The sequence below is a fragment of the Schistocerca americana genome, chromosome 5 (genome assembly GCF_021461395.2).
Source record: "Schistocerca americana isolate TAMUIC-IGC-003095 chromosome 5, iqSchAmer2.1, whole genome shotgun sequence".
Classification (NCBI taxonomy): Eukaryota; Metazoa; Arthropoda; class Insecta; order Orthoptera; family Acrididae; genus Schistocerca; species Schistocerca americana.
In genome coordinates, this window is record NC_060123.1 from 97,154,388 (window position 1) to 97,167,345 (window position 12,958).

Genomic DNA, 12,958 nt, shown 5'->3' on the forward strand with positions numbered 1-12,958 from the left:
TTAAACAATTGACAATACAGGAAGGAATAATGGCAGTAGTATGAAAAAGATAGATTGCTACTCACCATACGGAGGAGATGTGGAGGTGCAGATGAGCACAACAAAAACACTATTATACATTTGAGCTTTCAGCCAAAATGCATTGTTCTAAAGTAGAAAACACATACATGACCACTGTCTCTGGCCACTGAGGCTGGACTGTGGACAGCAATTACGCCTCATAGGAAAACAGTCTGTGAGCTGAGTAGGATGTTGGGTGGGGAGGAGGAGGTATATTAGAGTAGGGGTGGGGGAATCTGTAATGCTGCTTAGGGAAGCATGTAGGGATATGGTGGGGACAGGGTATGACTGCTAGGGGCTATCGTGAGATTTGAGGTGCTAGGAGGGAGGTAGGAGTGGGGAGAGTGGGAACGGAAAAGGATAGAAGTAGCAGATCCATTTTTGGAGTGGAAGCAGGGAAGGGTGTAGGTCACTGGAGAACAGGGAATAGCTGAGTGGAGATCTCCAGTGACTTATCTCTGCAGTCACATACCACCTCTGACATTCTCATTGTCTGGTCACAAAGGAATGCTCCCCTCATTACTCAGTACCTACCAGGACTGGAACAACTGAATCACATTCTCCATCCTCCTCACCTCTCCCACAGTGGTATTCTGCAGTTCTCTGAACCTACACAATATTATTGTCCATTCCTACTTCACTCTTACTCCCAAACCCTTTCCTCATGGCTCATATCCCTGTAATAGACTTAGATGCTAGACCTGTCCCGTATATCCTCCACTACCACGTACTCTAGTCCTGTCACAGGCATCTCCTATTCTATCAGAGACAGAGCTACCTTTGAAAGCAGACACCTGATATACAAGCTAAGATGCAACCACTGTTCTGCTTTCTACATGAGCACAACAACAAACAAGCTGTCTTCCATCATGTATGGCCAATGCATAACTGTGACCAAAAGACAACTGGACCACCCAATTGCTGTATAAGCTGCCCCTCATGATGTGCTCCACTTCAGTGACTGTGTCACAGCCTGCACCATCTGGATCCTTCCTACCAACAACAGTTTTTCTGAATTGTGTAGGCGGGAACTCTCCCTGCAACACATCCTTCAATCCCAAAACCCCTTGGCCTTGATTTTTCTAGTCCCTGTCTTCCACCTACCTATCCCCTTCCCTGCTCCCATTTCAACACTACACACACCTTTATCCCACCAACACACATACTAGTAATTTTCCCTTCTCTAATACTTTCCTTTTATGCTCCCCCCCTCCCCCACCCTTACAACCTCAAACCTGCCAACTGCATCCTGTCCTCATCACATCCCTAACCACTCCCCCAAGCAGCAGTACACTTTCCCCCACCTCTTGCCTGCTACCTCTCCCCCTTATCTTCCTCCTTACCCCTACCACCCAAAGACTGTTTTCCCATCAGGCGCAGTTGCTGTATGATGCAGTCTGGACTCAGCAGCCAAAGGCATTGGTCATGTGTTTGTGAGTTATTCTGGTGTAAATCTGCATGTTTTCTGCATTACAGGCCTTTTGGCTGAAAGCTCAAATGTATAGCAGTCTTTGGTTGTGCCTGTCTGCATCTCAACATGTCCCCTATACAGTGAATAGCAATCTATCCATTTCATTTCATCCCCATCGACGCGCAGGTCGCCGAAGTGGCGTCAAATCGAAAGACCTGCACCAGGCGAACGGTCTACCCGACGGGAGGCCCTAGCCATGCGACATTTCCATTTCCATAATAAACATCAGATTTTGTTCTGTTTCTTTTGACAAATTGAAACTGCATAGAGCTGTTTTGTCTTATCAATTCAGTTTACATCAGTTGCTTTTGTCCTCTTTTTTATCTTCTGTTACCTAATATCACCAATTTTGTTGCACTCTACAAAGAGATACTTGTTGATCTGCTCCATTCAGTTCAAAGCTGGTAAACCATAACCATGTAGCGCTGCTGAAAGTGGTCATATATCAATTAATGTAGTATGCTTGAACAAGGGATGTACACCAGCTCAAATATTTATAATGGAATAAAAATTATTCCAAAATCTAGAGATACATCTGTTCCTTCACATAGGTAATTTATCTGTAAAACTCTAAAGATGCACAAGTTACTGAAGAGACAGTACCATACCATCTATTTGCAGGCAATTATGACCAGCAGATTTACAATGGTCATAAATGAGATACTGTTTGGCAAAAAGTGAAGTATCTATTTGAAACAAAACATGTTAACACCTGCAATAATTACAGAGTCATATTCCCAAAACAAAAGTTTCTGTGTTTTTATGTATTCATCATCATAGTGCAAATGTGAAGTTTCAATGAATTGATTAAAACACAGCAGAAGGGAACAGTATACATACTTGACAAGGGCAACATGTGGATGTGCTAATTCAGTTTTGTTGTATCCACAATGCAGTAGTGCATTACAAAAAGCCAAAGTGGTTACATTATCCAGATCTTTGCTGTAAGCTGTTCTATATCAGTGTGTTTTTAAAATTTTCATTGACACTCACATTTGCACACCATTAATGAATATAGGTAGAATGAGCAACTTTAATTTTAGAAAATATGACTCTGATAGTACTGAATGTGTTAACACGTATTGTTTCAAGCAGATGCTACTGTGCTTCTTTTCTCAAAGGCTTGCATAATCACAATGCAAATGGTCCGATTTTGACAGAGAACCCTTAGTAGTCAATGAAACCATTTGTGGGTGCTATCCGTAAGCCCACAAGGATGAGTGCCATAAATGACACAGACACTCTGAGTATATTGTACAATACATAACCAATTTCTGGCATAGCTTATTACCTCTCGCGCACTGGCACTGTTTCCATGTACATTGATTATGAGGAATTTTCACAGGCACAACATCACTAGCAGAAACTGCAAGATCTGCTTAATGATCCCACAATGGACCTTTGCATCGAATCCAGGCTCATACCTTGTGTGACTCATCTAGTTTTCTGATGCATTATAGAACAGCACACACCCACTTGTCCCTCAGCATTTCTGCTGCTTTATCTTTGTGCAACATCACAACCTTGTTCATCCCGGAATGCAACTGTCCACATGCCTAATCACTGAGTGATTTGTTTGGGTGAACATCAGAGAGACTGTAAGTTGTGGACAAGAGGATGTATTCCCTGTCAACAAACCAAAACCTAATGACACACCCAGCATCCTCTTGGCCACTTTGAAATACCAAAGCATCAGTTCAAGCATATGCACATCAGCCTCATAAGCCCACTGTCTCTGTCAGCTGGCTACTCCATTATATCCTTTTGGTCATTGGCCATGTGACACAATGGGAGGAAGAACCCCCGTTCGAGACATCACAGCCAAAAACTGTTGCAAAGGGCCTATACTCCATATGGTGAGAGAAGAGCTCTGACAGTTGACACAGCCTTGGCACATGCACATTGCGTATCCATGATGGCCAATCAGATCATGAGCTTTTGTTTACATTACCGTGGCAATGCCCCAGTGTTGCCGTAGTGCTGGGTGACCATTGCTTTTAGTCAGTTGCGCCATGTGCTATGTTCAGGTTTGTGTGTATACATGTGCATTCTGCTACTTCTGTGAGTTTCTTGCCATGTGTATAAGTGGAAAAGTTTGTACAAGTGTGTATTAGTGGAAAATGGCTGCCTGTAGTGCAGAGAAGAGGGCTTTTGGGAAAGGAGCTACGCTGAAATGCTAAGCATGCAAATTTATATACAGATTGCATGTTTACTTTGAAAGGGAAAGGGACAATGGTTGCCCTTTGATATCAGTGAGCAAAGTGGTTCACAGAGTGGCAAAAGTATTGAACATCTCTACAGTGACAGTGAAGAGAGTCACAAATGATAAAGAGGCTGCCAATTCAACTGCAAGCCCTGTTACTGTCATGCCTGTAAAGTTAAGGAAGATATCATGTCCTGTGAATGAAACAGACAACTATAAAAAAACGGCTATCAGGCAACAAATATATGTTTACTACAGCAGGAAGGAGTATCTGATACTTAAAATGTTGATGGCATCACTATCGGACAGTGGTTTGTACACAGGCAGAACAACAAGTCTCTCCACTGTTTTGAAAAAATTGGCTTCCGTTGGAAAAAGTTCTCAGGATGAAAGGTATTAATGGAATGCGGAGACATTGTAGCATGGAGATGTCATTTCCTGCCCAAGTTGCTGGCAGTGAATCCGGAAAATGTAATGTGGACTGATGAAACATGGGTCAATGTGTGCCATGCATGTTCAGTCACATGGACAGACGACATGCGCCACAGAACTATGAGTGTGCCAAATGGTAAAGGAGGGGGAATATTATTGTTCATGCTGGCTCTATGAACGGTTTTGTGCCCGATATTTCAGTAAAAAAAAAAAAAAAAAAAACTGTCGACTACTACGATGAGATGAATGCAAGTATATTCCAAGACTGGTTCATTGCTCGTTTGCTACCAAATGTTGGTTCTGGCAGTGTTTTTGTAATCGACAATGTGCCGTACCATTCTGTGCATTTAAATAAGGCACCTACGGCTGCTGCAAGGAGAGGTGAAGTAGTCAGCTTGTTGAAAGATAATAAAATAGGTTCTCAACAGAATTGCGGAAAGTGGAACTTCTGGAGTTAGTGAAACAATACAAGCCACAGAAGATGCATTGTGTGATTGATACATTAGTGGAGAACCACAGTCCAAAGTTATACATCTTCCACTGTACCATTGCCATTACAAAGCAATTGAATTCATCTGGGCTCAAATAAAAGCAGATGATGTAGAATGAAACAAAACCTGTATGTTGCGAAACATAGACAGGCTGCTAAATAAGGCTGTCACACGCATAACACCAGAAAATTGGAAGAATGTCGTGAACCACATATGGAAAGAAATTACAAGATCAAACATAGAAGAAGGTGTAAGAGAAGAATCTGCTCATAATATTGTAATTTCTTTATCAAATAATGAGGATAGCAGCAGTGGAGATATTGAAGACTATGTGGCCATGACGAGAGATGACCAATCAGATGACAATGATCTTGGGGTTCCTGTGCTCCCACACAAAAAATAGAAGTAATGTCCTTATTCGATATTTTACACATAACATTTGTGCAATTTGCTTTACCTTGTTAATGTTGAAAATCTGATTGTGTGTAATTTTTATTTGTGCTGGAACCGTAGTCATGGTAATTTTTTAAATGATGTTACCATTGTTTGATGGTAATAATTTTTATTTTATTGTTATACAATCCAGAGTTTGACCATAGATAATTTTCAAGTACAGTAACTTATTTATATGTCAAAAGATATCAGACTGGTTTGAAATGCAGAGAAATCTGAACCATATAACAATAAAATAAAAATTGTTGCAGTCAAAATCATTAAAGAAAATATTTATGTGTGTGTTTGTGTAAGGTGACAAACACCAGTGGCGCATGCAAAAAATATTCCACGAAGGAACACACTGGTCAGCAGAATGCTGTTCGTCAGAAATGCTGCAATGAATGACATGGCATTGGTAGGTTTTGAAGGAGCCAAGTGTTGCCACGGGCCGAAGGGTGGGCTGGGAAGGCCTGTCAACCCACTCCCCCACCACTGGCTTGCTGCCCGTCCGTGCTGAATGCTGGCAACTGCCCTACCAGCTGTCGGAGCTCTTCTCTTGATGTACGGAGTATAGTGTCTACTCGGGTCACTTGATTTAGATGCCCATCATCTGTCAGAATGCACCAGGGTGGACAATTTGAATCAAACTTTGCCTCAAACTTTGCAGCTTATGCGGCATCATTCGTTTCAGAAAAATGGGCGTATCATCCACAGAGTAATGAGCTCATTGAGAGAAGGCACTGTACCCTCAAGGTAGCCCTAAAGTGCTATGGAGGTCAGTGGACTGACACTCTCCTCTGGATACCTCTAGGTGTGCATACAGCTCACAAATGTGACCCGGATGCCTCACTTGCTGAGCTGCTGTGCTGTTAGACACGGCTCCTCCTGTGCAATTTCTCTTTACATTGATCTTCCCCCATCACATCTTCTCTACCCTCCCTCATCAACTGAATGAAAAAGTTGGGGGCGACTCCAAATACCTCTCCCTTTCCCTCATTCTATGCTGAAAATCTTGCTCTTTAAAAGATCTTGCGTACTACAGATTCGTCGCACTTTGAGACAAAATTATATGTGCGACCATTCACCGGCTTTATCCTAGCCCCATAAACTGCTTCGTCATGGAACTCACACATTTGATATCTTGCTGGCTGGCAAGCCTGTCACTGTCTCTCTCAACAGACTCAAACCAGCTCGGACACCCTGCAACGATCTTGTGGTTACTGATCCCTCACCGCTTACTGAGTTCTTGCCTAACACATACTTCTCTTCTTTGGATGCATCTACCCCTTTCAGTGTGTGCCTGGATGTGCAATTTTTCCACCCTGAGGATATTCTGTTGCTGGTGCTAACCTAACAGTCGAAGGGAAGCAGGCAGGCTGCGAGGTTTCAAGTGACAATGAGAACACTACTTTTCTGAGACATTTCCACTGCCTACAGGCATCGATACCTTGATCCTCTCTGTTCATTTCAGCAGTGACGGCCATCTCACTGTCACTGTCACACTTTCCACCCCAGGCCCTGAGTTTGCCTAGATGCTGCCTGGCTCCAACGTGCGCCCTGCTGTGCTCTCATTCCCACCGCCCACCATGCTTTCTCACATGGGCTGCACCATTTGCGTTGCTGTACACCAGCATGATTATGAAATATATGCCTTATGGTGTACATCCAGTACTTGAGGCAATCCGCACCGCCTCCCCTAGCTGTCAGCTCACCACTGGGCTCCACACTACTGGGTTGGGGGAGGGGGGGCAGGGCAGCTCTGTTGGGACAGCAATATCGCTAAACAGTGAGAACTATGACGCAGACTCTCTCTAACTTGGCAGTGTGGTTTTGGACATTTGGTTATTGTAGTCTGCTGACATATACTGTTATATGTATTGTGTTTTTCTTACCCTGTCATCATTATGTAACAGAGTTCCACAAAGTCCACAATGATGTAGAACTACTGAAACGTGTCATAACAGATGACAAAACATGGGTGTATGGGTGTGATGTGATACTAAGGCTCAAATCATATTAGTGGAAGCATTCTGGATTGACAAGACCAAAGAAAGCCCACCAGGTGTGTGAGTAGGGAGGTTGTGCATACTGTTTTCTCCAGTTTCAACAGCATAGTGAATCATGAGTTCCTGCCAAAAAGGGAAATGATCAATAAGGAATACTACCTACACGGCCAACACCATCTGTGGGAAGCGATTTAAAATAAATAAATAAACACGGCCAGACTCATGGCAAAACAGTTCATGGCTTTTGCTCCACAACAAGACTCTTGCTCACATTTCATTTCTTGTTTACAAATTTCTAGCAAAAAACTACACTGTAATAATGTCCTAGCCTGCATATACACCAGATATGGACCTGTGTGAAGTAAATGAAAATTGATGATACCCTCATATATTGCCTGTGTCTGTCTGAATGTTTGTTAGAGCACTATGTAAATATTTGAAGTAAATTGGTCAAGAGCTTTTCAAGAATTTTTCTAACAATATTTCGCTACACTATATAATTTTTTAACAGATGATGCTCCAGAAGGAATATTCAAGCAACATTTCGTCAAAATTTTGAAGCAATCAATGAAGATCTATGGAGATTTAAGATTTTGAACAAAAACATTTAAATTTTTAGTTATATAGAATCTAACATTATGAGCATCTATAAAATAGTTTTGTTATTATTTACCTAAGCAGAGCACCATAATTAAGAATCATAATCATAATTGTTCTATTTCGTAGTGGCTTTAACAAAAGTAATTTTGCATCTTTCAAGGCAAATCTTAGTAATGAACAGGCGCTCTTTCTGCTCTCATTGGTTGTTAATGGATCAGGTACTGCTTGAACTTCTTCCTTCAACTTCTTAACCTGGAAAAAATTATTTCAAATAATTAGAAATTTGTAACTACATAAATATGAATAACAACTGCTTAAACACAAGTGGTTGATAAGAATATGAAGCAAGAGCTTCCACAAAAGTTTGCTTAAAGATAAAGAGAAAAGAGAGAAATAGATTCAAAGAAAAGTGTCAGAAATTAACGTTTCCCAAGCATTCTTCCCGCCAAAGAATAAGCAAATAATCACTAACAAGAAGATAATATCTTTATTCATCTTTAGTTGCCATTAACCATTAACATAACGGAATACGCTTTATGTCTTATACCTAATACTGATATGTTCAGTTCTATACATAATTACAAACGTTAACCATACACACTTAAGTTTTAACACATGCTTTTTATATTTTATTACATGCCCAATCTCTGATATTTATACTTAATTATATACACAGTTACAAGCATTTATATTGAATTACCTACACAACTACAAACACTTAGCCACATATTTTAAATTTTAACAAATGTTCACATTTTCTTCATCAAAAAATTCTGTTACATTATGAAATGGATTTTCAGGCAGCCAGCTGTACAGTTTTCTTTGAAATAATTTAAGAAGGCATGGATCATGCTGAGGGTGGTAATTTGTTAAAGATTATTAGGGAGCTGACCATGGGTGACTGGGCTGTTTTTACTAGTCTGTCTCTCAGAATATCCATTTTAATTTTTCTTCTGGTGTTGTGTTGGTGTATATCTCCTCTTATATGAAATTCTTTGATATTTGCTTTAATTTACAGTGATGAGACATAGTAGAGATGATATACGCAAATTATTACAAATCAGTAGTTTGCTATTGCAAAGACCAGTGAGATATGAGGAGGGGGAGAGAGGAGAGGGAGAGAACAAGCTATTTTTTTATGGTAGAAACAGCCATAGATTCAAAGGTAAAGAAACAAGGATGTTTCACACAGAACATGTTACATGAGCATAGTACTGTCCAGTGATTCACGTATTACAGTCTATAGATCTCCATCGTAAAATTTTCAAAATTTCTTGAAAGATTAAAGTATTTATTTATTCATTTATTTATCCAATAAAATCCTTTATACATAATGTATGACAGCTGTTGGATAATATTTTAGAGTGTAGTAACATAAGAGACTAATTCTAGTTCGTTGCCCATATAATCAGACACAATGTAAAAACAATTGTTTATTAAAGGATTTGACAGAGTATTTGATGTGTTGACTTGAATGGTGCTCTTCATAATTTCTGACAGCTTACTTTATAATACTACACCTGAATAATAAGTATCCTTTTAACACAGAGGTGTGCTGGAACGCTTTACATGAATACTTTTTCTTAACCTAATATGTTGCTCAGTGTTTGGGATAAAGACAGTCTCCTTCTTCATCGTTCTCTTCGTTACAAGTAGTACAATTTCTAAAGTATAAATGCAGGGAAGAGGAAGAAAATTTAAATCTCTAAAAAAAAGTTTACTTGAAATACTATTGTTTGCTGTTTTTAATATTCTAATTATTCTATTTTGCTTGCTTCCTGAATGTTGTTAGGGCATGAGGAGGAAAGAAAGCCATCATATCTTAATAGCAAATGTATCTGAGAAAAATACACAGTTTTTACAAAAACAACTAGAGTGGCCAGCATGTTCCCCAGAAATGAACCCTATCAAACATGCCTGGGATGGATTGAAAAGGGCTGTTTATGGACGACGTGACCCACCAACCACTCTGAGGGATCTATGCTGAATCACTGTTGAGGAGTGGGACAATCTGGACCAACAGTGCCTTGATGAAATTGTGGATAGTATGCCACGACGAATACAGGTATGCATCAATGCAAGAGGATGTGCTACTGGGTTTTAGAGGTACTGGTGTGTACAGCAATCTAGACCACCACCTCTGAAGGTCTCGCTGTATGGTGGTACAACATGCAATGTGTGGTTTTCATGAGCAATAAAAAGGGCAGAAATGATGTATATAATGATCTCTATTCCAATTTTCTATACAGGTTTTGGAACTCTTGGAACCAAAGTGATGCAAAACTTTTTTGATGTGTGTATTTGTATGTGTAACATTTTGTTTGCAAATAGTTTCTGTTATTACTCATAAATAACATTAAATCACTAGATGGAAAATAAATGCAACAATTCCGATGTTTATTAAGGTACTGCTGTGGAATATTTCGTTATTATATCCACATAAAACCATATTTATCATTTCTACGAGTATATCCTTTTTTGGCCTTAGCTGCATTGCTCCACAAGATTACTCCCAAATTTTTTTATAGAGTACCTGTATCTATTTACTTCATTCCTCTTGTTCAAGTAATATTTGAAATATCTCAAGAAAACATTACTATTCTCTACAATGAAAACTTCAGATTGGGATATCAACAATATTAGGAAAAAGACAGACTGCTACTCTCCATAAAGATGACATGTTGAGTTGCAGACATGCACAACAGAAAGATTGTTACACATTTAGCTTTTGGCCAAAGCCTTCTTCAGAAATGAAAATACACACATACACACACACACACTGATAGAAGCAAGCTCATCTCGTGCATGCATGATTGCCACCTCTGGTATTCCTGTCCGAGCTACCAGAGATGGTATTCATGTGTGCATGAGGGTGCTTGCTTATATGAATGTGTGTGGTGTGTGGTGTGTGTGTGTGTGTGTGTGTGTGTGTGTGTGTGTGTGTGTGTGTGTGTATTTATTTTCTTTTCTGAAGAAGGCTTTGGCCAAAAGCTAACTGTGTAACAATCTTTTCATTGTGGCTGTCTGCAACTCAACATATATTCTTTGAAAGAAAACAGCCCTCGGTCACTATTTTTAATGAAGGCTTTGGCCAAAAGCTAACTGTGTAACAGTCTTTTCGTTGTGGCTGCCCGCAACTCAACATATATTCTTTACAGTGAGTAACAAACTATCCTTTTCACAATTCGTTAAAAATAGTGACCGAGGGCTGTTTTCTTTCAATTGTAACTATTCATGGTTTCTGAACGTGCAGCCATGTACAAAAGTTTGTTGCCTTCAATAGTTTTTTTGAAATGCAGATCTTAAAATTACTGACAGATATTTTGACAAGGGGTGGGTTTAAAACATTTTGAATTTACTATTCTACTTTCATATGAGTAAAAGGCAGCATACATACTGGATATGTCTCTGGTTCCTTTCCAGTGTTGTGTTTGTATACAGTTTTAAAAGCTTGCAATGCTTCCTCTGATCGACCTTTTGTCATAAGAAACTTTGGAGCTTCAGGACATAGGTAAATGAGGAATGCTGCTAAAAAGCTTGACAATGCACCCACAGTCACAAACATTCTCCAGGAGTTGTATGTAATGTAGCCATCAAAAAATGTCACAGACCAGGGTAGAGGAATTATGAGCCATGCAACAGCTGTTGAGAAAAAAATATTTACTTTTATTTAAAAAGTATAAAGTGAGACAAAAAGTGAGTTTTGAACAATCACTGAGCCTCTATATTGTATGAGGATAATACACATATTTTTCTTGTTATAGAAATTGGCTGCTGAAGCATATTGTGAAATTAGAGAAAATACTTCATCTTGAAATAATCTTTTTTGGCCTGGAATTTTTACTTAACATCTTTAGGCATAACATGGGCCTTATTGAGAGATTTATGTACAAATACTTATGTAATACAATACATTTCTAAAACATTTATGATATATCAGTTATTTTTCTGTCCCAGTTGTACATTTTTTATACAGTATAACTAGTTCTACATTTACGTATGTACTCTGCAAGTCACCATATGGTGCATGGCAGAGGGTGTTTTGTAACATATTAGTAATTTCCTCTCCTGTTCCACTCTTAAATAGAGTGAGGGGAAAAAGACTGCCTATATACTTCTGTATTAGCCCTAATTTCTAATTTATTGTCTTTGTGATATGCAAAATTTACGTTTGTGGTGGTAGAATTGTTTTTCAGTTAGCTTCAAATGCTGGTTCTGTCAAATTTGCAATAATTTTTTGTGTAAAGAATGTCATCTTCCATACTGTCACTCTGATTTCAGTTCATGAAGCTTCTCTGTAATATTCATGTGTTGACTGAACCTACTGTCAACAACTACAGCAGCCTACCTCTGAATTACTTCAATGTATCGCTTTAACCTGCCCTGGTGCGGGACCCAAACACTCAAGCAGTTCTCAAGAATGAGTTCTACATGTGGCCTCCTGTATAGATGAGTGACACTTTTCTAAAATTCTTCCAATAAACCAAAGTTGACCAGTCACCTTCTCTACTGCCATGCCTATAAGCTCATTCCATTTCAAGTCACTTTGCAGCATTACGCCTAGAAACTTAATCAATATGACTATGTCAAGCAGCACACTACCCATGCTATACTCAAACATTACGGATTTGTTTCTCCAACTCATCCGATTTAACTGCCATTTTTCTACAAGTAAAGCAAGCTGCCTTTCATCACACCAACCTCTTGTATAGATGAGTGACACTTTTCTAAAATTCTCCCAGTAAACCAAAGTTGACCAGTCACCTTCTCTACTGCAATGCTTATATGCTCCTTCCATTTCAAGTCACTTTGCAGCATTACACCTAGAAACTTAATCAAAATGACTGTGTCAAGCGCCACAGTACCCATGCTATACTCAAACATTATGGGTTCATTTCTCCAACTCATCTGATTTAACTACTATTTTTCTACAATTAAAGCAAGCTGCCCTTCATCACACCAACTATAAATTTTGTCTAAAATATTTTGTATCCAGCTACAGTTACTCAATGTTGACACATTCCTATACACCACAGTGCCATTTGTAAATGGCCACAGATTGCTGCTCACCCTGTCTGTCAGATGATTTATGCACATTGAGAATAAAGTAGCCCTCTCGCACTTCCCTGGGGCACCCCTGATGATACCACAGCCTCTGGTGGACAATTTCCATTGAGGGCAATATACTGGGTTCTTTTACATAAGAGGTCCTAGAGGCACTCATACATCTGGGAACATAATCTTTGTACTCCAACCTACA

General features: G+C 39.5%; 1 protein-coding gene across 1 annotated transcript in view; it reads right to left on the reverse strand.

Moving 5' to 3' along the window:
• LOC124615923 (synaptic vesicle glycoprotein 2B-like) overlaps positions 1–12,958 on the reverse strand; it is a 252,280-nt gene that overhangs the window by 78,042 nt on the left and 161,280 nt on the right. The window contains exons 6-7 of the mRNA XM_047144107.1: positions 11,096–11,340; positions 7,772–7,950 (exon numbers count right to left, since the gene is read on the reverse strand). Coding sequence (XP_047000063.1) covers positions 7,772–7,950; positions 11,096–11,340 — 424 coding nt within the window. The remainder of the gene's footprint in view (positions 1–7,771; positions 7,951–11,095; positions 11,341–12,958) is intronic.